The 25559-nt window shown below is 41.0% G+C and overlaps 1 protein-coding gene across 10 annotated transcripts in view; it reads left to right on the top strand.

Annotated features, from left to right (window-relative positions):
* The window catches only part of rasal2 (RAS protein activator like 2), a 75297-nt gene that overhangs the window by 33120 nt on the left and 16618 nt on the right, over positions 1-25559 (top strand). For 4 of the 10 annotated variants that reach the window (XM_067474026.1, XM_067474024.1, XM_067474021.1 and 1 more), the window contains exons 2-5: positions 1478-1605; positions 2573-2696; positions 18363-18472; positions 23543-23655. In XM_067474026.1, coding sequence (XP_067330127.1) covers positions 1478-1605; positions 2573-2696; positions 18363-18472; positions 23543-23655 — 475 coding nt within the window. Of the gene's footprint in view, positions 1-1477; positions 1606-2572; positions 2697-6533; positions 6607-15268; positions 15294-18362; positions 18473-23542; positions 23656-25559 lie in introns of those variants that run through there. The other 6 variants (XM_067474025.1, XM_067474022.1, XM_067474029.1 and 3 more) reach the window with 5 other exon arrangements.

The following is a 25559-nucleotide window of genomic DNA, read 5'->3' as shown; positions in this document are numbered from 1 at the left end:
ACATCTGTGTGTTGTAGCTGTTGTAGCTGACAGTGATCCACAGACAGTGGAGGTGAAAATAAACCTGATTAAACAGAAATGTGCTGCATGCTAGAGCCTGTGTGATTGGGATGAATTCTCCTGGAAAAGTTCCACCTCACTGAAGATCAGTGTGGCTGTGCTGCAGTAAAGAGACGATGAGGAGGAGGAGGAGGCCGTGTCTTCATCACTTCCCCTCTAACACACAGTGACGTGACCTCTGACCTCTGCTGAGTCTGCTGCGCTGTGTGACAGAGTGTCAGCTGAGATCAGACGCACTGCTGATTCCTGCAGACATCACTTTCATTTTTAATCACTGCCCTCTTCCACCACCTCCTCTCTTCTGGAGTGATGAGCAGCTGATCAGAGAGGGCCACACTGCCCTCTGCAGGTGAAGCAGTGCCTCATGTGATTCCTCCCTGAAGGGCGACCAATTGCTCCATCCCATGACTACAGTTGGAGGCGTCTCAGCTGAGCGGTTCCGTTGAGCAAGAACTTTATCGTTCATGTTGTGTAAAATAAAGCAGCACATGATCCTGTAGGAAACACTGGCTGCTCAAAATCCTGGTGACTTTGGAGACTTGTCTATAACAAGGGATGAGAGGGATCACTTTTGGTTTCTTCTGGTGTTTAACACATCTGAGCCTTGATTATTGTTCAGTGGACAGTGGATCCTGCTCTCAGATATTTGATAATTAAATGTTGGTAGATGACCTTGCGTTTTGTGAAAGTCTCAGCCTGCAGACGTACATTTACTCAAGCAGTTTAGTTTCAAGGTCTGAGTATTTCTATTTTATGCTGTTTTAAACTTTTTTACGTTTTAGTTACATTTAGTAAATTTACTTACCACTGGCTTGTTGTCAGTTTCGCCCTCTAAACAACGTCCATCACTGACATGGCTTTTTTTATTAGTCTGTGGTTCAACTATTGTTTTAGAAGTAATTTGACTCTGCCACATTATTAACTGCTGTATTCAACTATGTTAAATATAATAGTTTCAATTTCATTCCCAATTTGTTTCCATTTAACTCCAACTTTTTCTTAACAAAATTCCTTTGTGATAATCAGCTATTATGTGAAGGTTGACGGTTAAAAAAAAAAAAGCAATTTCTTTGTTCCATTTGAAACCACTCTACATCACAGTAAGTGCAGAAAGTCACATGCTCTAAATACTTTCTGCAGTACCTGTTTCTCCATTCTGTTGCTGAAGAGCTGGATTTGACTTGTAACACTCCATTTTGATGTATTACTAGTTTGGGAAGTGACTGTACACAGTATTTACTTGACTTATTGGATTAGTAGAATGGTGGATTTCAGGTAACTTACACTCTTTTTGTTGTCAAACAGACAGTGCAGTTACAAACCTGCATCTCTTCATTTGCTAACTCTGGTTTCCCTTTTTAAAAAAACAGCATTTGCTGTGTGTTGTCTGACATGATCTGCTTCTGTCTGGTTTCAGATGTTAAAGGTCCTCCAGCTCACCGCTTCTCCTGCGGTCAAAGTCCCTACATGGACAGCGGAGCCTGGGAGAGGAAGTTCTGCATCCTGACTGACAGCCAGCTAATCCTGCTAAACAAGGATGAAGAGGTGAGAACCAGCAGAGCTGCCCTTCAGTTTGAATACACTATAGATATAAACATACTCTAGAGTAGAGTCATTGATTGTTATTTATTGTTTATTTGCATCCTCATTACTTGCTCCCATGGAAACAGTTACTTTTTATGTGACATTCTTTAGCTATATTACAGTAAATGTTGAGTGGCAGATGTACAGACACAACACAGCATCACCCGACGCGGTAAAAAGACTTTTGTGTGTTTCCGCAAGTTGTTGCTCCACACTTGTGCTTCCTCTTAATCTATGAGCGAATAAGCAGATAGCCATCAAGTATCACTTGATGATAAATATCATAAAAATAATTCATTCAACTTTTATTTGTGTGTGGAAGGTGGTGGAAAAAGCCACATGATGGAGCTGTTGTTATGTTAAAACAGGACACTATGTTCAGAACACCTGCAAAGTGACAACTTTAGTAAAGTTTAAGTGTGTGATTTGTTTATACATTTTGTAAATGTTAATTTTACCAGTAAAGCCTTGAGATTAAAAATGGTTTCAAATCAAACAAATCCTACATACAGATCTATCAAAACCTGCAAGTAATGAACCCTGAATAATAAAATTTTGATAAAATTACAACGAAGAACTAAATATACACACCCTAAACTAGAATGAACATAGGACAAAGCAATAGTAAAGCAAAGTGCCACATTACTCAAAAGCTTTTTTTCTAGTAAACAGGAAAACATTGTGAATGAAGAGCAGTCATTTTGATTTTTCCTGCTCATAAATACATATAAATATGTGGTAAGCAGCACAATAATGGCTTTATAGGTGAAGCTGTAGCAATGGTGAACCTTCCAAGAGGTCAACTGTTTTTCTGTCACTTTTAAAGTTGAACCTGTCGGTAAAAGAAAAAGGTGAAGTCAGATGGTTTTCCTGCAGAGACCCTGTGACACACAGTAACCTCCCCTTCCTCCTCTGTCCCTCCCCCCAGGCTACAGGTGAGCCTCAGGAGAGCCCCACAGGCTCAGCGAAGGGTCGAAGTCTCCGCAGGACAGTGAGTGTCCCCTCTGAAGGACAGTTCCCAGAGTTCCAGGCAGAGGGCACCGTCATGCTGGGTAAGAAGCCTAAGATTAAAGCTGAGTAAAGTGTCATTACGAAACACCACAGACCCCAAGCTGCACACACCGAGACTACCTCAGTGCTACCAAGGTGCAAAGAGACAGGAGAAGGTAAAAACACTCGGCATAGCAAGAGCACCGTTATATTTGGATAACAATACAAACCGAATCGAAATGGAATTAAACAACATGGAACATACAGAATCCACAGTTGGACATGTGCACAGGGTGAGAGGGGTCAGTCTGTGAAAAGCTAAAAGCTAACATGAATGACATCACCAACTCTTCTTTAAGAAATGGGAAAATCCACTTTTAAGTGGAAGATTATTTTATTTTCTAGCTACAAAAAGACGAAAAAATTGAAGTGGAACGTAAAATCAACCTTTTTAAAAACATGAGTAACCCAACAGAGGAAATACAGTAAAAGCAAAACTTAATTAAGTTAAATCAATCACAAGAAAACTCTACTTATTATATATAGACTCAAACAGAATTTCCATCATGGAAATAAAATTGGTTAAATAAATAGCAAATCAAATTAAAAGATATAAAAATAAAACCACATACTAAACCATCAAGGACTTAGCAGAGAAGCCCTCACACTGACCTGATGAAATAAACCCAATCTTATGACGTTTCCATGCCAACTTATACTCGTCAGCGAAAGACCCTAACTAAAGAAGATATTCACCAGTTTCTCAACAATATTGACTTAACACAGCCCACTGAAAAACACACTAGCATGCTCAGCTGAACTCTTTGCAGCTGGTAAACTTAGGCCTGAGAACAAGGCACCAGGTCCAGATGGCTTCCCTGCTCAGCTCTGCAAACAGTTCTGGCCAAATCTGGCAGCTATTTTTAATAAAATGATAACTGAAATTAAAACGAAACCCTGCAAACGTGAACTCGTGATTTCTTCTTAAACCTAACTAATACAAAACTTTCCCAATGTTCAGCGAAACACTAGCTCACAGGATAGGCGAAGTCATGTCATCAGTCATTCAAGCCAATTTTATCAAAGGCAGAAACTCATCCAGCAACACACTCAGGTCACATCAGCAGGGTCGCAGCCCTCTGAGAAGCAGCTCTTTCTGGGTTTGCTGGTGTGGGAGTGGACGCCTGTAGCAGACAGGAGTCGGGGTGAACAGGCGTCTTTTCCCTGCAAGATAAGGTGTCTGATAACTGTGTACAGTAGGTGCCGGTGGTATGGATTTTACTCTGGGTTCAGGTTTGACGTGACATGTAAGCGGTGCAGTTAAAGTCCATTCTGGGACACAAGTGGCCTTAGCTGGTTGTCACAGACTGAAAACTTCTTACATAGCATAGTATTTAAAGGACTGTTTCTACAGTCTGGTCATTTATTAGTGCTGACAGAACCTGGTGCATTTTGCCTAAAATCAATACACACATCCATAGTTTCCTTTGACATTCAACTCAGGAAAGGATTCACAAGGTTTCCATGACCGGACCTTGAAATGCTTCTCCATTGTTCAGCAGACTGACTGTGACTGTGTGATCTGCAAATTTCAACATATGACAGTTCTCAAACACAGACATTACAGTGTGACATGAGAGGTAGAACTGGAGATGCACTGGTTTTAATTCTAGGTTTATACTGGGTTTGATGCACAACTAAAACCTTTATAAGTTTGGGTTGAAGTCTTGTGTTCTGGTTCCCGTGTCCCTGACTTGGTGGTGAGGAGTCAGGTGTTGTCATAATGAGGCGTTCGGGTGCAGCCTGTAATTTAGCTGCTCTGTGTGGGAATGTGAGCGGGGGAATGTCAGAGGACAAAGCATCCAGTGTCCATGTGTCCATCTAAGGCAGCTGGACTGACCCCACTGCCCCCAGTGGGATGCCTGGGCTTGAATTGGGGGTCAAGGTTCAGGGGTCCAGACCTGGTTTTATGTGATCAAACTAGCTCTGGAACATCCAGGTACTTTAATGCTTTGTTTGAGACTGTTGCCATGGTGATGGCTATGATTCTCTCTCTCTCTCACACACACACACACACACACACACACACACACACACACACACACACACACACACACACACACACACACACACACACACACACACACACACACACACACACACACACTCTATCTCTCTCCTCCTGCTCATTCACCCACAGAGATGCTTGTTCATTTACTGACCCCCCTCCCACCCCCCTTTTGTAATCCTCAACTCCTGCTAGCAGAGGGGGGAGCAGGTTATTTATATGTTAATTTATCCAGTCTTCCCACACAAACTTCTTGGACAACCAGTTTAAACTGAGTTCATACTGGATTTTTGATTAAATCAGGTTATAAACCTTCACTACTTGATTTAGACTGGGCCAGAAACTGGGTTTAGGATAAATGCTTACGGGTTTTAATATGGATTCTAGTTAATTTATTTGATACTGGTTTCTATACTAGATTCATTCAGTTTTTGATATGGATTTTGGTCGAGTTGAATACTGAATTTGGCATTGATATCGGTTTCCAAACTTTTAATACTAGGTTTGTGGTTATGGAATGTTGAAACTGTCTGAATCTTCTGTTGAAACCGTTTGTCTGACTTGACGTCAATGAAGACGAACTGCGAAGTAAAATAATGGAACAGGAAATTAGAATCACTTTTATTTCACACTGCTGCTTCTTCTCCCCGTCATCATTCTTCTTGTTTTTATATTTACACTGAGCTGGAGCAGCAGTGGCTGGGAAGTAATTTTAGTCCACTGTTGGCGGTACAGTCTAATTACAGTGTTGACTGGAAAAAGCATGTTGTTGTCCTCTCTGCTTCTCTAGTTGTGTCAGGAGGGACTTTACCTGAAGCTTTTTGTGAAGAGAAATATGTGTGAGAAACCTGCCAGAGGAACCTTCGAACCTGCAGATCACAGGTGACATTATCTCAGGCTGCAGGTCACAACCCCACAGAGCAGGAGACTCTGTCATGTGTTAGTGGTTTGTTGCACAAAATATTCACAATGGCAGGTTTCAGGTGATTCGTGTAATGCTGCTTCTGCTGCTGGATTCATATGGGTTTCACTGCTGGATTTATAATGAATTTATACCTGGTTTATAGTGGTTTTGTTGGATTTCAACAGGTTAAATAAATGATATGTTCTGTTGTATTCAGACAGGTACTTTGCAGTATGATAAGCATTAAAAATCTCATCTGGCTGTGTCTCAGTGTGACTCTAGTTCAGACACTGACTCAGGATCTGCTGCATTCCTCCCACTGATGTTTCCCAGCCAGCCCTGCCACAATAAAACCACACATCCTGCAGCCCCAACTAGATTCAGGCCATAAATTCTACAATAAAACACTTTAACATTTCTGAAGCTGTAAAAACATATTCGATCTCAGTAGTTTCTTTTGTAGTTTGTTAGCATTTTGTTTTGTTGTTCAGATAAATGTACTCCAAAAGAAAATAAATAAATAAAATAAAATTCATATTTTTTAACCACGACACTGGAGTTTTACATTTTTATTATTATTTGTTTTAAAGGTGAGATAAGGTGAATTATGACACATCATTAAGCTTGATGCATTAACATGTGGCAACAGCACGAGAAACCGACTCAGACACAAAACCTCATTAGAAATAAAATAAAATGGTGAACAGGTATGGTAAACAGTGAAAAACAAAGTTATGATTTTAAGAGGTTCTACCATATGCTAACTTATTCATCTGAACTATCTTTATATGGTATTGTTGTTATTTTTGGTATTAAGTTGTTAGTTCTTTGTAAAAAGAAATTTGAACCTGTTTGTGGTTCTGCGTTCGGGCTCTTATTGTGAAGGTGCGTCTCGGAAGTGTGTGTGAGTGTACGTGTGGACAGTGATACTCTCTCAGTGTGAGTGAGTGTTTACTAACGGAGGACATGAGGTGATCTGCGGCGCTGATGGACTTTCTGGGTGAGTCTCTTTAATGTTTAACACGTTGATGATGTAAAAAGAATCTGACTTCCGGTATTGACGCAGCTGTTTCCACCTGTCTGCATACCTGCTTCCTTTGAGCTGCTTTTTTAGGCGACAAAACGCGAAAAAAGCGTAAATGTGCGCGAAGCCTCCGCTTGCCGAAACTCGCTGCTTTTGAATCAGAACCAGAACGAGAGGAAAAGTTTGCGTCACTGCCCACAAACTGTATCGCGCGAGATCCAAACCATCAGTTATCGATCGTTTATTTCTCGATCGGTTTTTAAGCAACAGTCGTTGGAGGAAAACGTTTGAGCTGCAGCAGCAACATTCAGGGTGAGTTCCGTTACAGTGGGACAGAGAACTCAGGTCATATTGTTATGGGAAAGTCTTATTACCACAGTGTAGGAATATTACATAAAGTAGTGCAGTCAAAATGTCACTTAAATACTATACAGGAATAAATATTAATGTATTTCTATTACCAACAACTGTCACCTGTGAGGCTGTGAAATGATACAAGAGCACGCAGGTACACGATTTGTACTCTTACTATGAAGTATTACGCAGTTTGCTGCAGCCGCATACTCAGAACTCTGTGATGGAAAGATTATTTCCATATCACTTTTCCTTCGCAACAGTTCAAATTTGTAGTGAATCTTTAGTTACTTTACAGATGATAAATTAGAATGGAATTAGTCATAACTAATAATGCTGATGTTGTGGATGAAGTACGTGTCCATACATAAAGTAGTTAAAATCAGCTCCACCTTCACCTGCTGACACATTTAAGTGATGTTTACACATTAATGCACCATAATTATACAGCGTTATATAATTGTTAAAGTCTCCACCACTGCTCAGTACTGTCAGAAACACTGTTATGCGCTGAACTTCTCAGATGGTTTCAGTTCAAGAACTGAAATTATCCAGAAGGTTACAACAAAACCAAAACTTAAAAAAGGAGAATTAACCAGTAAACTAAAACCAGCTCCACCTGGAACATCAGGACTCTCATTCAAAACACTACTAATAATTTAAGGTTTTTAGGTACATTTTGTTTTGTGAAGTAGGATTATGAAAGCATGACCTTTTGGAAGCTGTGGTTCTTTTACTAAAGTAAAGAATATGAATACATCCACTGGCCAGAGGTTGGGTGATTATACAGAACTAAAATGATGATGTTACCACTGTCCAGATACTTGTGGACCTGACCGTGGGTCTAATTGGCACTCAGTCCTCACTAAAACACTGCATTTCTGTGTCCAGGACTGACACTCAGACCTGCAGAGAGTCTCTGATTATTTAAAACCAGACAAACCTAAATGTGATCCTGCAGACGTGTCTGGTTTTTACCAGGAGATCTGCAGGAGGTCAACACTTTTTACTTTCGTGAATGGAGGCTTTAAAAAGGCTCAGTGTAAATCTCATTGCTGCCGTAGATGTTTGCATGTGTGGGAGGAATATTTTCCTACAAAGCTGCAAATTCAGTCTTAAAAAATGTTGTACATAGCGGTGTAAACATCTCCCCACAGGCTTCGTGTGAAACCTGCAGGAAAGTTGTGAACTGGTCCTTTAAAAACCATTTGATTGTTTTTTTTTTTTTTTTTTTTTTTTTTTCATACAGCCTCGCTGCTTCTTTCTTCTCTGCGATGGTGAAGAAACAATGTTTGCAGTTCAGAGATTTATTTCTTGCCACTTAGTTGCAGTAATAAGACAAATTTAAGTTATATTCTGCAGGAAGTAGAGAAATGCCCCCTGCTGGGTCCTATTTCAGTTGATATCATGAAACCGGTGTAAAAAGTTTTAGCTTCATCTCATTAAACCTGCAGAACTCTGTAGTTGTCAGAGACGTCCTCACTGTCTCTGAACCATGTTTCTTTCAGCTCTGTGCACTTGGCTGCTCCTCTGTACCAACGGCCGCTGTGGCAGTTAGCCTAAATTGTGACACTCCAGCTGTCCCCAGTCCAGCTATAATTAGATCATTGTGTCCCAAATTTCCCAGAGATCACTCTCTTTGTCTGAGGATGCACCTAATGAGGTGGACGTCTTTGCAAAGGAGCAGACCACAGAGTTGCTGCAGGATCCAGCTACGTTCAGACACGTTTATTTTTTGACCTTGTTGGAGGAAACAGTTTGTTTGAGTGTAGAGTCAGAAACGAGCCTGCAGAGGATCCAGATCGTCACAGCGACCTGAGAGCAGTGTTTTGTTCAGAGTCATGTTACAGAGAACACTCTTCTCCTCCGGCTGTGGTTGGAGGCTGTGAATGTGATTTCTGCCTCTGTGTGTCTGACACTCTGCAGTTTAATGGGTCCTTGTCGTTCTGCAGCTGGATGACAGACTGAGCCCAGATCAGTTCCATTACGGTTTCATCCAGCTGCTCAGAGCTGGACTGTTTCTAACAGTTAAACTTGTCCATCACAAGTCTGTCAGCAGCATGCGAACACAAAGACTAAACATGGTGACGTCTCAGAGCTTTCAAGCCCTGGAGAGATGAGGAGAAAATGGGCACAGACAGGTGAAAATCTCCCACCACTGCTGTCAGCCCCTATCTGAGGTTGCTGTGAGTCACCATTTAGCCATTTTATTCTTTTTATCATTGTTTATTATCTGTTTTCAAGCTCCGCTTATTGACAGCTTCTGTACAGTTAGCTCTTGACTAATTACAATCTGAATTAATTGTCGGGCTGTTAGTTTTTTGTCTGCTTGTCTTAATTGTCACAGTTACTCTGTCGAAGTGTCCTGTTTATTTGTGCAGCACCTGTTCAGATATAGTCATAAATTGCAGTAAGGACAGTTTAGTAATGTCTCCTGAATTTTACTGACTCCGTTTTAAAAGAGCTTTGTTGTGTTTAAATTATTTAGATGTCAGTTAGTGAAAGTGCAGATGATCTGAGTCCGACTGGTAATAACATTAATGAATTCACCGGAGGAGGCAGCAGCAGAGGCTCAGAGCGAATCTGGGTGTTGGGAAACAGAACTGGTTTCATTATGTGAAGAGAAATTCTTTGAATATTTGTTGTGAGAGCTGATCTGTGTGTGTGTGTGTGTGTGTGTGTGCGCGTGGGAGCTGAGAACTGGAGGAGGATGAGTCTTTAAACATTTTGTTGTTGTGTTGAGGTTTGAAGTTCAGCTGAACTAAAATGAAAATCAGAACAGATGGGTTCTGCTCCTGGCATTAGCCCCCCTCCCTAATCTACAACGTACAGTTTATTTATTAAAGAAAGGTACTTGTACTTTTTACTCGCTGCTTCGTACTTCTGGGGCAGCACGGTGGTGGACTGGTTAGCGCTGCCACCTCACAGCTTGAAGGTTGCTGGTTCACATCCCTCTGGCTGTCTGTAGCATTTCTCTATGGACTTTGTTCGTGCTCCCTGTACTTGTGTGGGTTTCCTCCGGGTTCTCTAGTTTCCTCCCACAGTCCAGACACATGCATGTTAATAGGTGATTCTAAATGGCCTGTAGGTGTAAATAGAGTGTGAATGGTTGTTGGTCTGTATATGTGTCTCCGTGTTGGCCCTGGAGACTGGAGACCTGTCTTTGTGGACCCTGCCTCTCACCCATTGACAGCTGGAATAGGCTCCAGCGCCCCACCACCCTAAACGGGACAAGAAGTTACAGATAATAGATGAATGCATATTAGTACTTCTTAGTGAGTGTACAGCAGATACACGTATAGACGTCATGTGATTAAAAGTTAAAAATACTTCTGTTGCTGTTATTGATCCTTTCACTTGTTTTCTTCATGTTTGCAGCTGTGTCACGGTGGAGCTCAGGGGTTAAAGAAAGCCCTTAGAAAAGAAACTTCTTCCCTCAGATTGTCCTTCATCTCAGGCTAGGTGCAGATTTAGGACTTGCCTTAAAAACTAGAGGCAAACGTCTCCTGTGTGCAGACGAAAGACTATAGCATGTGCACTGACGCATATATGTAGGATTCTACTGGATGCATTTAGCAGAAAGTTGTCTGGTTCCCAAAAAACAGATACACAAATGGTTCTACAGACCTAATGGTGAAATTTCTCATTTATTCATTTATTTTCTAACAAGTGAGTCAAGCTGCATGTTTTTGGCCTGATTTGAGAAATGTAGATAAAGACTGAATTTAATTTACATCGTGTTAAAGACAAAGCTGACGTGAACTCAGAGGCAGACTATTATCTGGCAGATAATGCGTGTTTTGTGAATGTTTAGTAGTCTGTATTTATTATGCTCTTCTTTTTGGGACGTGTTAAATGGAAAATTCAAAAAGAAATGATACTGACATAAAACATTCCCCTCCCCAGCTGTGCAGTGCTGGTCCAAGCCCGGTACAAATTGGGGAGGGTGTGTCAGGAAGGGCATCCGGCGTAAAAACTGTGCCAAATCAACATGAGGACAATGATCCACTGTGGCGACACTGAACTCACAGGATAAGCTGGAAGGACAAAAAAAAATAAAATTGACATAAAACATTAGGTTCTAGGGTTTTGGATGCACACTTACTTCTGCCTGTTCACATTTTGCCAGAGTGTCGACAGCTGAGTTATCCGAGATCAGCTGCTGTTTGCAGTGTACTGATGGATGTACACACAACTGTTACTGTGCTACTTAGAAAACTTGAAAACAGTAAGATTCTCAGGCAAGTTTCTGCAGTTATAGGAGCACTTTTTGTAATTTCAAAGTGGACTTATGCACAAATGTTTGTGGTGGACACAGATGATGATGTGCTTGGGAAGTGAACTCTCACCGGATCTAAAAATATCTGCATTGTGTCTCTGTATTCAGATTGTCTGAGCTGTGACTGCCAAAATGAAAAGTGTAATTTTTACAAACTGTGGCATTAAGTTCTTACATTCCCTCTGAGAGCTGTATGTTTTTTAGGGAGTTGCACCATCAACCCATTTAGTGTGGGAACCCCACCCTGTGCTGCAGACAGTCTAATACAAAGGTTCCTTTGAGCAGCAGATTATCACTGTTTTGTCTGTTTCCTGTGCGTCAGGTGTGTCTGCTCCTGGAGGTGCAAACATTCCCAACATTCCTCGCACTTCTTGGCAATGACTTCACACACTTCATTCATGCTTTCTCATCCTCTTGTGCCATCACGAGGTGTTTGCAGGTTCAGATGAGTAGCTGCGATAGGTCAAAGGTCAGAACAGCCACACGTAAACAGAGGGATGATGTCTCAGCAGTCTGTGCAGGAGTCTGTCTGAAGTTACTGTGCAGATTTGCATGAAAACTATAACAAATTCTTTATCAATGTGTTTTGTTTGTTTGTTTTTTTACACAGCTGTTGGGCAAAAATGTATTTAATAATCTGCTGTTATTAGCGGAAAGACTCACCACTGAGACAGGAGAAGTAGTGCCAGGCTGAAACTCCCTCAGCTGGTGCAGGCTTTAGTTTTCAGCAGAATTTTAAATGCAGGTCTTGTACTTGTAATTTAGTATTTTTACATGATCGCAGTTGTACCTTTTCAAAAGTAGAAAGTCTTCACCTCTGTAAGGACCTGAAGTTACTGTGGATAGTTTAGTGACAGTTTAATTGTGTACAGTCCTGTGTACTGTCTGTACTGAGTGGAACATTTTCTGTTATTTAAAAATCAGCTAGTCACTGCTCTCTGCTGGATAAACTCTAAATTACCTCAAACACATGTTTGACACTTCTGATGTTTACCTTTATCAGGTGCCAAGTACACTGACACTGACATGACATGTAAAGCTTTAGCAAGAATAGTAATATATTTATAAAAATAGCTGGTGTTGCTGTTATCATTCAAATTAACATTGTGTTAGTTAGTCTCTAAACACACCAAGCAGTGGTGGAAACCATCCTTCGGGCTGCTGCATATTTTATTATTAGATTATCAATGCATTTATGTGTTCATCACTTTGATGTTGCAACTGGTAACAATGCAACTGATTTTTTTTATGACCTTATACATTGTTTTAATATATTTTTTTATGTAATAATTATAATGCAAATTACTTACTGTTGGGTAGCTGCTGAATTTCACAGAATTAGTTTGATGAATGTACTGTATTGATCTGATTTTTAAAAGTGACTTTGTGGAGTAAATGTCTGATATTTGCCTCTGAAATGTAGCAAAGTTTAAGTACAAAGTAGCATAAAATGGAAAAAGTTTTTTTTTATCAAACTGGAGGAATGTATAAAGCACATGTTGGATTAATCCACATTTGGTGTCTATTGAATATTTGTGGCAGCAGAACAGTGAATGTGTGAATGGGCTAAATGAAACTACAGTGTATGTTGATGGACAACAGTGGAGCTCAGTGGAGATATGAGGCTTTTAAACACACAGTTAGACTTTATTCATTGTTCTCCTCACAATGACATCATGATGATTTTGTGTCTGAAATAACCTCTGAATGTATGAAGGGTGTTATCATTTATTCTACCACTGGCTGGACTAACTAACTTGCCTGTGGTTTGTTCTGGATCTTCAGTCTCACTGTACCCCGGTTTGTGAAAGTCACCGTGACTCTGTCAGTCGAGACTCTGGTGAATCCACTAAAATGATGGATTGACTCAAGCTGTGATGGCGTTTCCTCTGATCAATATCTCATTAACAGCAGCAGGAGGAGGATTACTAATGCTCAAAGAGCAGATGTTCTCAGGTTTGAGTCCCCGTGTGGATCAGTGGGTTGACTGATAATTTATCGCACCAAATCTACAGGAACTATTTTGAACTTTGAACTTTTGAAGTTTTTTTAACAGGCAGTACTTTATTAATCTTTTTGGCCATATGTTGATGCTAGTGATGACATGTTAGAAAGCAGGTAGCTTCCTTAGGGGGCTGGGTTTAGTGGAGTGAGCTGCTAGCTCTAAGATTTGCACAAATTATTAACTTACAGTAGCCAAATACAGTCAACTTTCACTTTCAAGCAATAATTAACAAGGTAATGACTGAGAGACAGTGTGTTTGAACTGACATTAGTGTCTGACAGTTTCACCTGTTTAGCATGTGCACAAAATTAGCAATTAGAAGAAGCAACACGGCGTCTTAAACTGACGTTAATGAAGCCTCACCTCGACCCGATGAAATGGCCGAGCGATCGATCAGTCTTCTACTAGTGATTTCATTTTCAACTGATGCTGCAAATTATTCCATGCGGATGCTGCAGTAACAGCTTTTGGTGTTACCAAAAAAGTACCAGTTACCAGCTCCCTAATTGAAAACAGGCGAGTTGAGCCACCACCATGGGTCTGAAAAGCATCAGAACATCCCAATAATCCAAAACTGGGAGAAAAACTGCCTCACAGTGAAAACACGCTTATACACTGTTTCTTAAATTAGCATGTTGTTGGAAAGTTTTAAGTCTTTTCACTGGGTGCAACTTGTTTAATGAAGTCACAAAACACCCCAGAACATTTCTGGGGTCCACTCAAACAAACTAGCCAGGTTTAGGTTAATGGTGTATTTCAACTTGGACACAATTAAAAACACTAAGCAGAAGCTATTGCATGTTTGTGGGTCATAACAAGATAGAACCTAGTTTGTGTAGAGGCAGGAGCTGTTGGAGCTGCGTCTGTTCTTTCCAGTAGCAGCGCTGCACGAGCTTGTTTTCTTGTCAACTGGTTAAACTAACTTAAAACGCAAACTTTAAAGGCAGCCATGTGATGTCATTGATGACATCATAAGTACACATACATACATACACTTCTTCATCTAACTAAGCTTACGATACACAACATGAACAAAAATAGAGGAAACCCTGGTTGGCTCATAGAGTTTGGTTGTAGAACTCTTTTTCTGTTGTGCTAATGTTGTGCTTGTGCTACTATCCACCTAACTCACCAAAGAGAGAGATAGTAGAAAAAGATCACTAGCTCTTAGAATCCAGGGAAGGTTTTCTTTGCTTAATAAATAGTTACATTTACCATCAGAACCTTAGATGGTCATTTGGTATTAATCGACATGTTACATACTGCTGCCTCTCCCTGACTATTGTGCTGCTTTTTTGCTCGTAAGTTGCTTTGGATATAGGCATCTGCCAAATGACTAAATATAAACGCAAAATATAAATGATTTATGAAAAATAACACAATAATCATAATAACACCTGTAGTTGCATCACCGATGTGATGCTAATATGTTGATGATGATGAGAGAGCCAAGAGCAGACACACACAGTTAATAGCTGAAGCCCCCAGAGTTGTGTCCCACACCAGGCAGATCAGGGGAAACTTGTTTAGTAATTATCCTCCGAGCACAGCAATGAATGCAGCTCAGAGGAAAAGAAGAAGAAGAGAGAGAGTGAGGCTGCAACTGAGCTGCTGCAGAGAGACAGAGAGGGGAGCGTCTGCAGAGAGAGAGGAGAGAAGGAAGACGCAAGAACGGAGAGAAAGCGGAACAGTGCAGTTGGAGGGATTGATTGAATAAATGCAGTAAACCCTCAGCGCTCTGAGAGAGAGAGAGGGTTAGAATTACTGCTGAGTGGAGAGAGCGGGGGAGAGGAGCAGAAATGAGAGAGAAGAGACCGTGAGGAGGAGAAAGGAGGATGCGGTGCTGAGAAGGAAGAGGCAGGTCGGGAGGGGGGGGGGGCACCAAAGTCGAAGATGTTCATGGGACGAAGACTGATGTTTGCAGCTTAACCTCATTGGCTGACAGGTGGTGGCTGCTTCGGCCAATCCAGTCTGACTCTGTGTGTGTGTCCTCTCCTCAGATGATGGGGAACAGCTGTGATCGAGGTACCGTCTCCTCCTCTCTCTCTCTCTTTCTCTCTCTCTCTCTCTCTCTCTCTCTCTGTGTTTCTGTCAATGTCATGTGACCGACCTGGCTTCCTGCGGCATGTTGCCTCAACTTTGTCTTGGCAGCTAAAGAACACCGTGGGGGGTGGGTTGGTGGTTGCTTGTGGAGCGTGCATGAAAGTTTGTCCCCCCGGCTCTCGCAGCGCTGCATCCTCCTGCAGCTGGAACTTGATCCAGCGCTTTGCAACAAGCTGATAAATGTTGACTGCTGCTGCATGCTGTGTCCACTGTGGCTCTGTTATGCTAAGGTGAATGTGTTCTGCACGTTTTTATATGTTTTCATGCCATTTATACATCATCAAGTGCACATGATGCGTATTTGATGTCTCACATTCTGAGGTACTGCAGATGTTGGTTTTAGTGCTGATAGGAAAACTGTTGACACTGTTAGTGATAACAGCTAGTGTTTGGCAGCCCACTGATGAACTGTGGCAGCTGTTTGTTCATATTTCTGTTGATGACTTGGAGAGAAAAAGATGCCTCTTTGCATCACTAAAACTCATTTTAATGAGTTTTTATTTGTGCAAGAATTGTTCTACAAGATTCTATGTCTGACTTTAAATTTACTGCAGAGGACACATTCCAGAAAGTGCAAGGAGACAGTCTGTTAAGGTTTATGATTAGGATAGACCACAGGACCATGTGGCTTCACTCGGTTCCTAGAAGCTGAGGCTGCCCCAAAACTAGATACGGTCCCAAAATGTGGAGAGGGTCTCATTCTGGTCTTTTTGGGGGACCTGAATGTCACTGACTGTTTAAGTGTTCTACAGCATTGATCAACACTTTGTTTTGCGTGTAGTTTGTGGCCGTCAACAATCAGGACCTGTACTTATGATGTACGGATGCACAGTGATGCCACGACTTTGTTTTTGCAGAAGATGACATCCTGAGCGAGTTCAGTGAGTTACAGATGTTCACGCATACAGATGACGTGAATGACGACCTTTTTGCTTTTCATACATCAGTGGACTTATTTGCTAAATCTTGGTCGAACTCTTCTTTTTTATTTGCACCTGCGCTAAGACGTTTAGTGTCTGCCAGTTAAGCTAGTCCTGCTCATTGCTGGGAGCTTTTTTATTCCAGGGGCTCGTCTGTTACCACGTTGACCCGCTGCTGTAGGCGAGGAGTTGGTTAAAACGTCCTTTCTTCTACAGCTCCATCGACACCATCCCAGCAGCGGTTAACAGACTCCCGGGTGATTGACAGACCAGTCCAGGAGTTTCTTAGGCCTCCATAGACAGACTTCTGTGATCTCAGAGGAGATGGCTTTTGGCTTAGCTGGAGAGAAAGTGAGATGGTTCAAAATTAGCTTTAAATCAATAAAGCTGGAATTGAGCCAAAGACCTGAAAGTGAGTGACAGTGGGTTTCAGAACTCCAGGGACGTGGGCTTTCGCTGAACTGAAACCAGGAAAAGTCACTGGTCTGCATGCAAAACACTGGGATGTTGTTGGCTGTTTCTCTGACTTCTAGGCGACAGTGAGTCTAAATGTTTGGATTTCTGGACTCTGTCAGCATAAATGGAATGGAATGAAAATGATCAGGTAATATGAACAGTCCTACAATTGACTGGTTCCAGCTCATCTCACCATGACTTTAACATGCATGTGTCTGATATCACTTCAAACTGAGTTTGTTTGAATAAAACAAGACCCTTGGTGATGTCACCAAACAGGATATAGAGACATAGAATAATCCTGTCTTTTCAGACGGGAATATTGATGTTTTGAAAAGCAGTGAAATCTTTGAATCAGCTTTGAGCTGGTTGGACTCAGCATTGCTGCTTGGTATCTGTCCTGCTGACCTTGGCACAGATTTGTGCAGACTGACAGCAGCATTTGTCTGGTTGAAGCCACGGACCATAGAAACACTGCAGCTGCTGAAGAGATGGATCTGTTCTGTGTTTCTCAGGTCAAATGTAATGAAGGAGCATCTGATCCAAATGCAGTGGTTTAGCTCATGTATTTTTAGCTTTATTGAGATGAAGGTAGTAGTCTCCTGTGTCACAGAGGAAAAAGCTACTTTATGTTTTGGCTACACATTCATTTGTGAAGCATAAATTACTTGTTTGTTTGTGGTCACTTCGTGGATTTCCTGTTGTAAGAAACTCATTTCCTTAACCGAGATGTATTTGCCACATTTGGCTGCCTAAACTAAGCATCTTGGCTTTTCTTTCTAGAAACAAATCCAGTGTTGTTATTAACTAACCCGTCTTTATGCTCGGTCACACTACAGATACACACCGTGGAATAGATGGAGTTGGGCATTTACTAGCTCCACATGTGCCCAGTAGCAGAGTCTCTAACAGTCGAGTCAAACACTTTCAGGATGTTTTGCTGTTGGCTAATGGTGCAGATTCATGTGCTTAAGTTTCTCTAATTTCATTATGAGAGACTTGATGGCATAAAGACAAGAACAAAGTAAAACTTTACACAAAAGAAATAAACATCTGTTAATAATAAAAACTGCACTGACATGACTTTATCAGTATTAGTGTAAAGTGTACAGTTACTGTTTTACAGATGTTGTAAGGCCTAAGCTGCTATTGTTGGACTTGTAGATAGTGAAGATGATGAAGGTTGGGTGAATATTAAAACCTCACATAACAGCAGATACTGTGCTTTGTATATGCAGAGAGAAAACCTAACTGATCTACGCTTCCGAATCACTATGCTAATGCTTTACATTATGGATATTGTAAAAACATCCTTTGAGAATCTTTCGATATTTATTGTAAAACATAGAAAAAAAAGGAAGGGAAATCAGTTTATAAAACCATCCTAGTTTTATATTTCAGCCTGCTGAAGAAGCAGGATCCAGCTGCCGTTAAATAAACACACCTTCTGTCTTCCATCCAGATTGTCCTCCACCTCGTCCACGTCTGACCGCCATTACCACAGCCTCCATCTGTCCAGTTCAGTCTGATGAGCCTAATGATGATTATTAGGATGGTTTACAGAAGAGAAAGAGGTTCATTTTCATTTAACAAGTTCTCTTTCTGTCCCTCACAGCAGAAGTGTCTTCGGAGCGCTCTCCGAGGAGGAGGAGTATCTCTGGTCTGGGGAGTTCAGAGAAGAGCGTCGCAGTCGACAATCCAAACTCCTCGCCCTTCAAAGTGCCGGTTAGTAACAGCGTCTGTAAACATCCTTATGCTTAAACGTTAAGTTCACTGTTCATATGAAAACTAGAACACGTTTTCCTTCCACCTTTTCACATTAAGATCCATTTGTATTGTGTTTTCAGTGTAAGTGATGGGAGCCAGAATCCATAGTTCTCTGGCTTAAAAATCTACAAATATCTAGTATAGAATAGTGGAGTGACAGTAACACAAAGAGAATTTGTTTTTGTTAAGACTCTAACTATCACATGTCGAACTCAGACTGCTGAAGCTTCAAAAGAGATGGACCTTTAAATATATTTTTGAACAGAATGAGAAGTGTGCATTGGAAGACTGTTGAGAAATGATCAGTTGACCATATTATATCTTGTTAAGTTCCCCTAGTTTTGCTTTGATATATATCGGATCTGCATTTGAATTGAGTCATAAATCAGGAGCTTGGTATCCATCAGCAGCAGGTGGTGACATACGTGAGGTTGCAGCTGTCACCTCCTTTAATGTGGGTTATCGTTTAACATTCACCTCGATAAACCGTGACATGTAAATGAGACAGAAATCTTTCATATTCTGAACGTTTTCTAGGTGAGAATTCAAACCAGTTACTTAGTGTCATTGATTATGTTAAGTCTAAAGTATAAAGCTCAGACCTCTTGAGTTTTCTCCACTGAAGCTCAAATTCAGATGAATCTCAGGTGGATTTGATTGAGTTGCTCAAGTAAACCAACCTGCAGCAAATGTTCCAGCTGAACATAGAGTCAGAGTGAGGCTTGATTTACTCAGAGTTTATCCAAAGCAGGATCAGGCATCGAAAGTGACCACACCATCAGAAGATCAACACATCAAGAAGATCAACACATCAAGATTTGTTCACTGAGCGAAAGCTTCATCACAGAGACAGAATTAGCTAAATAAAGAACACAAGACTCTAAAGGCTCTGTCAGAAGAAGGCTGCGTAGTCATCGTCATCTCAGACGCTGAGCAGCAGTCTATAAAAGCTCACCCTCTAGCTTTGGCCTGGGTTCTCTTCCTGAGAGACACTTCAGAGACTAAGTCGGTCACAAACATGCTGTGTGGACTTTTGGACACCACTGTAGATCACATGTTTATGATTAGCTGCAAGATCATTTCAGCTGCAGAATCCAACCTCTCCTGCACTTCAGATCTCATTAGACAGTTATAATGGTTAGGTAAATTTCAGGACCCTTGGTCAGCAGATAAAGGAAGTTGGTGAACTTTGTAGCTTTAATAGCCTCCTCATAGTAAAGGATGAGACTGTATTTTATGTTACAGACAGAAACAGTGTTTGTGTGTTTGCACAGAATCAGATTTTGATCCACTTAAAGAAACTGCTCATCTTTTTAAACTGTCAAGTAAATGTCTTCATCTAATTATCAGAGTAAAAACACCAGACTCATACAGCACATAACCAGATTACCACATGATTGGATGATTAGCTTAGAGCATGTAGAGCTGAAACTGTACCTGAGTGATTACTGCAGGTAATAGTACTGTAATACACAGTACTGCTGCATGTTTGATTACTTCTGCATCATAAATACATCATCAATAATCAAGTTTTGGCCAAACTAAATTTAGCTGGAAGATGAGATGAAGCTTGCATCTCCGCCGCTGTTCACTCCAAACATTTTATTTGTAGCTGTCAAGAGTGCAAATGTGACTCTGTGCCTCTCTCTGATGTGTTGTAATGGCGATTTAACAGCTTTCAGAGGCCATCAACACCAACATGCTAACACCATCTGCTACCATGTCTGGCCGCAGCAGTGTGAGGATGCTGGAACAGATTTAAGTTTTGGACTCTGAAAAGCTGTGAAACCACAAATAAGGAGAACTGAAGCTCTAGTTATTCATAGAATCTGATCCAAGTTCAGTTTATTTAGTTATTTCCCAGAAGTCAGGAGTAAGTTTCACTCAGATGTCTAATGGACAGAAGGGGAATTAATCCTCATCGTGCTCTTCTTTAATTTAAACGTGAGGCGTGTAAGATTTAGTGGCCTTTAGCAATCAGGTTTCAGATTGCAACCGTCTAAAAACCCTTCACTTTTCCCACATCTCTTTCCAAGTGTGAGAGAGTCTACGGTGTCCACAGGAGCCATGTCACTGTCTGCGATGAGGTTACTTTGCCTATTCAGCACATCTAAGCTGCCACATGAAATTCTCCCTCTAGATCCATTGTTTGGTTTGTGCGTCCTGGGTTACGCTTAGATTGCAACAATTCTTATTTTTAGGTCTTAACACACTCATAAAAACATGATTAAGATTCCTTTGCTTGATTATCAGAAACTATTCCCAACCAAAAATTCTTACAGTGATGCTTTTGTGGTTTTACTTTTAGGACCACAAACAATAATGATTTATCAACATTCCTCACTAAAGAAATCTCCCCCATCTCCACCAAAACGTAGCAGAGCTCTCAATGTGTCCAAACATGTTAGGAGCTGTCAGGAGATGTTGTGTTTTTTTTACACATTGAGCTCATTAAAGGCATCATTTGGACAAAAATGGAATAGTTTTTGTGCAAGTAAACCATAAACTATGAGAACACACGCTGTTACCACAGAAACCAGGATCATTAAAAAAAAAAAAAATCACATTTTTTTTATTAAGCGAGAAGATGCAGCGTAGAGCTTTAGGTCCGTCAGAGCTCACATTTTGTGCCATAGTTCTACTCTGAGGTATTAAAAACACAAAGAATGATTTTTATTTAAACCTATTAACAACTGAGGACAAAAATAGAACGCTGGCACGTTAACAAACGTGCACATAAAACTCTTTCCTCTCATAAACTTAGTATTTACTTCCAGTGTTATATGAAAGAGACCTCTCTACATGTGTAATTAATGAACACATTACCAATTATATTCTACTTGAAGAAAATGTAAATGTTCACACAAGGCAAAAACTCGTTTTCAGTGCAGCTACTAGATGGGTTGAAAGGCCATAAAATATAAAGTTTATTTATTCAGTTCATTATTGACTGTTCAGAGTCAATAAAATATTACCATAAACACAACAGATGTCCAAATAATTAATAAAACAGTTGCATGAATGATGTGAATGAATGAAACATCAGGTAATAAATAGTTTGTCTAGAGAATCTGTAGTAGACTGTAATAATGTGACTTTTCTATTCTATTCTATTGAGTTAAACACTCAGGAATAAGATGCTCTACGATGTCCATTCACGTCTACATGTTTTTAAGTTTTCTGCAGCGTCAAAGTAACATAGATGTAGTAGCCATAGATGTCTGTACGTCCAAACTGGAGCTGGACATTTCATTTGCTTTTAATGGATCGCAAACATTCAGTGCAGAGCAGTATCTGCCTGTAGCTGCATGTCACAACAGGACATTTGATGATGTTCTGCTGGGTCCTACTCTGCTAGTGGCTCTAATTTCTTCTGTCGTCATATTGGTTCCCAGATAGACCTGTTGTGGTCACTGTGGAGTGGGGCTGAAAATGGACCCACATCCACTGTGACCAGAGCAGGTTATGTTAACACGATCCTATAAAATGTGGAGGTAATTCAAACTGTAGCTTCTTGAGTTTGTGTTGACATCTCACAGAAAGCTGTCAGGTTGGAGTCTATTTTTAGTGTGAGGCATCAGACAGTTCCTTCATACAGTAAATACAAGCACAGAGCATGCTGGGAGTTGATGCGGCCCAGAAATCCGTGCTAAGGTGAAAGGCAGCAACATGAACACACCCAGCAGTCAGTCCTGTGACTGACTGATCCACAGAGACTGATCATCAGGATCAATGGCTGCGATCGAGGCCCTGGAGATATTTTAGAGGCGTTTGAAGTCTTCGTCTGCAGTGTCACCGCTTCTTGCAGGATGGATCTTTGTTCTTATGCATTAATGGGAGCCAATGAGCCTGAAGGGAGTTTGTGGGGGAGGACAGGAGGGCGAGAAAAGGGAGGAGTGGGGAGAGGAGCCGAGTTTGAGGATATTAATATCTCAGGAAATGAGGCCGTTCATTTCCTCTACGCGAGGGACGATATGAAAGGTGAAGGGTTTGATCAGTTTGATCAGAACGAGTCATGTGACCATGCTCTGCTGTGTTCAGGCCTTAGATCAGCCGACGGTGCTCAGGGAGGCGACTCATCGTAGCCCGTGTGGTGAAGAACACGTCAGTGTTTGACCTGAAAAATAGAATAATGTCACAAACACAGTAGCAGGACCTGACGGTATCAGCTAGCTCACAGTTTGATAGTCACAGTGTTCTGCCTCATACAAACTGACGAGATCATTTATTAACAGTACATCAGTTTCCTAAAAGCAGAAGCTGATGAACACATCAGTTATAAGCAGCTGTCAAACAGTGTCTGTAGTGAGGTGGCAAACTGTGGGCCCCTCACAGCTCTTTATAACTTCATTTAACTTGTGCTGTGCTGCGTCAACTAGTAACATCAATGTCTGAAAAGTCAAAGATGTCAGATGTGTGTCTGGACATATTGATCCATTTGTATCTTTTATTGTTGGTGACATCCAGCTCTGCTGCTCCTGTTCTGGTTTTATCCTCTTTGGGATTTGTTTTGCTGCTTTTAGCCCAAAGCTGGTATGTTAATATGGCTGGAAATCTGTGTTTATTAGAGGTTTTGCTTCATATATGACCTGAATCCGAACTTTTACCTTTGCTTTTTTCTTCATCTTATTGTGGCACCATCCTGACAGTTTCAATATGTACACAACAGGCAGATTTAGCGTCTGTTTTACAGTGGAAGCTCTGAGCCTGGAAAAGGATGTAATGGTGAACATGAAGCCTCAGTCAATGTCAGTTAGAGGTCCCTGTGCTGCAGTTATTTCTTCCTCCTCCTCAGTGTTTCGCATCAGCCTGAAGGATGGTCTGAGTGCTGACATTATCCTCCTGAGGAGGAAGAATCAGTCTTTTGCAGCTCTTCCTCTTCACTTTCTGCCTTCTCTTCCTCCTCATCAAGGTGAAGCAGAGACGATAACCCAACAACATCCTGTTTCTCCTCTGACCCACTTTTATCAAAATCACAGTTTCTGTTTCTGTGTCTCCTGGTTGACTCCACTTTGTTTTGTCTCTCAGGGTTTTTTTAGTAAACGTCTCAAAGGCTCCATCAAGAGGACGAAGAGTCAGACCAAACTGGACAGAAACACCAGCTTCAGGCTGCCCTCGCTCCGCCCTGCTGAACCTGACAGGTAAATCCTTTTTCCACTGTTCCTCTGCGCGCGGTCAAAACTCAAACAATAAATGCCTTATATTTAAATTCGGTGTGTTGTTATTAAAGAATGACACTTTTACACCTTGGGTGAGTGTCCAGTCAGTAATTTCTGTAGTTTGCTTTGTTAGCATCCTGCTGTTTACAAAGCAGGAACATCTATACATCAGCTTTAATGTTAAGGATTCAAAGTCCTGCCCTCTGGTTACAGACTCGAGTCTCCTATAAACTAGAAATTAGAAGCTTCCTGCTGATTCCTCACACTTTGTTCTTCTTATCCACTAGCTGCTGTTTTCTTCAGCTTGACTTGCACAGGCCTCACACACACACAATACTGTTACATTTCAGTCATTATTTCCATGGCAGTTATGTTTTAAAGCAGGGGTCACCAACATGGTGCCCGTGGGCACCAGGTAGCCCGCAAGGACCACATGAGTAGCCTGCGAGCCTGTTCTAAAAATAGCTCACTGTAGCGCCACTTACCAATGAGCTGTATCTAATATTTTTGTTACTATTCTTTTTTAAATCACATTTGATAGTTATTGTAAGAAATAAGTAACATGACCCGTGTCTTCACATAGATGAATATCATTAGTTTAATACATTATTAATAATACCATATAATTAACAGTAAATTGAGCAAATCTGTTCTTTCAAAAGTCCGTATTAAACTGGTGGCCCTTCACTAATCGGTACCCAAGAAGTAGCTCTCAGTTTCAACAAGGTTGGTGACCCCTGTTTTAAAGGATGCCTTCACTGATAACTTGCTTCTTTTGGATGTAGTTTGGGTTTTACATAGAGATGAACGCCACTGAACTTCCCTCTGACTGACTTATATCAAAATATTTCTCTACTTCTTGTTGAAAAATGCCTCCAGTTGACAGGACTTGGAGGAACCTTGAGTTCAGATTATGTCATCTTGTTGCTCAAACTATGAAGTTTGTTATCATGGTCAACCTGCTTTTCCAGAGCTCCTCCAGATGAACTCATATGAACTTCTAATTATTAAAAACTCCTTTGAGTGATGTCATCGTGAGGAGTTTTTCAGCAGGAAGCAGAGACATATTTAAACGTAGGGAAGTCAGAGAGAAGTGTAAAAGCATTAATGTGTATTTATACCCTAAACTAAACCCATAGAAAACAGCTGAAAATTGGTAGTGTTACCTTGTAAGTACTTCTGTTGCTTTCACAAAACCTCTTTATAAATGAAGATTTGGCCTAATACACACTCATATCACCTACACGTCATTATCTCCTGATTGATTGATTGAACATTGTGGGCTTCACTGCTCTTACACAGTCCAGACATTCATTCATTCAGATCTTCATGTGCCCTGCTCTCAAAGCCTGAAGCTAAAACCATTTGTTATTGTCCACTCATTCTGCATCAGACACTCAGCTATAAGCTGCCTCAGCTCTTTCAGATATTTAACTAATGGCAGCACTGTCCAGCCTGTCCTTCCCGTTACATGGAGACATCAGTGTCTATATTTTATTATCATCATCATCACCATCCTCATCATCATCAATATTACATTAGTCCAGCTCTGCAGTGTGCAATGTTACATTATCACTTCCTCTGCTGTCACTCAAACAGCAGCTGTTCTCTGGGGTGTGATATCAGCTGTCTCTGTTTCCTTGGACACGCTGAAGTAAAGCCGGAGCAGGTGAAGTCAGCAAAATAAAACCAAACAAAAGTCATATCAGTAATATGAAAAAGCCCAACATCCCAGCTCCTTTCTCTGTCACTTGTCTTTGTGAGCCGTCTTCAAAACAAAGTGAAACACTGTCTCCGTAGAAGCTGTAGTGTTCCAGTACAGAACAGAGTGTGAGCCACCTGTTAGTAACAGTGTGCACTGTTGAGTTCAGGGACAGTACAGATTG

Source organism: Channa argus, chromosome 14, assembly GCF_033026475.1.
Source record: "Channa argus isolate prfri chromosome 14, Channa argus male v1.0, whole genome shotgun sequence".
Lineage (NCBI taxonomy): Eukaryota > Metazoa > Chordata > Actinopteri > Anabantiformes > Channidae > Channa > Channa argus.
This window is presented reverse-complemented; position numbering and strand designations above follow the sequence as displayed.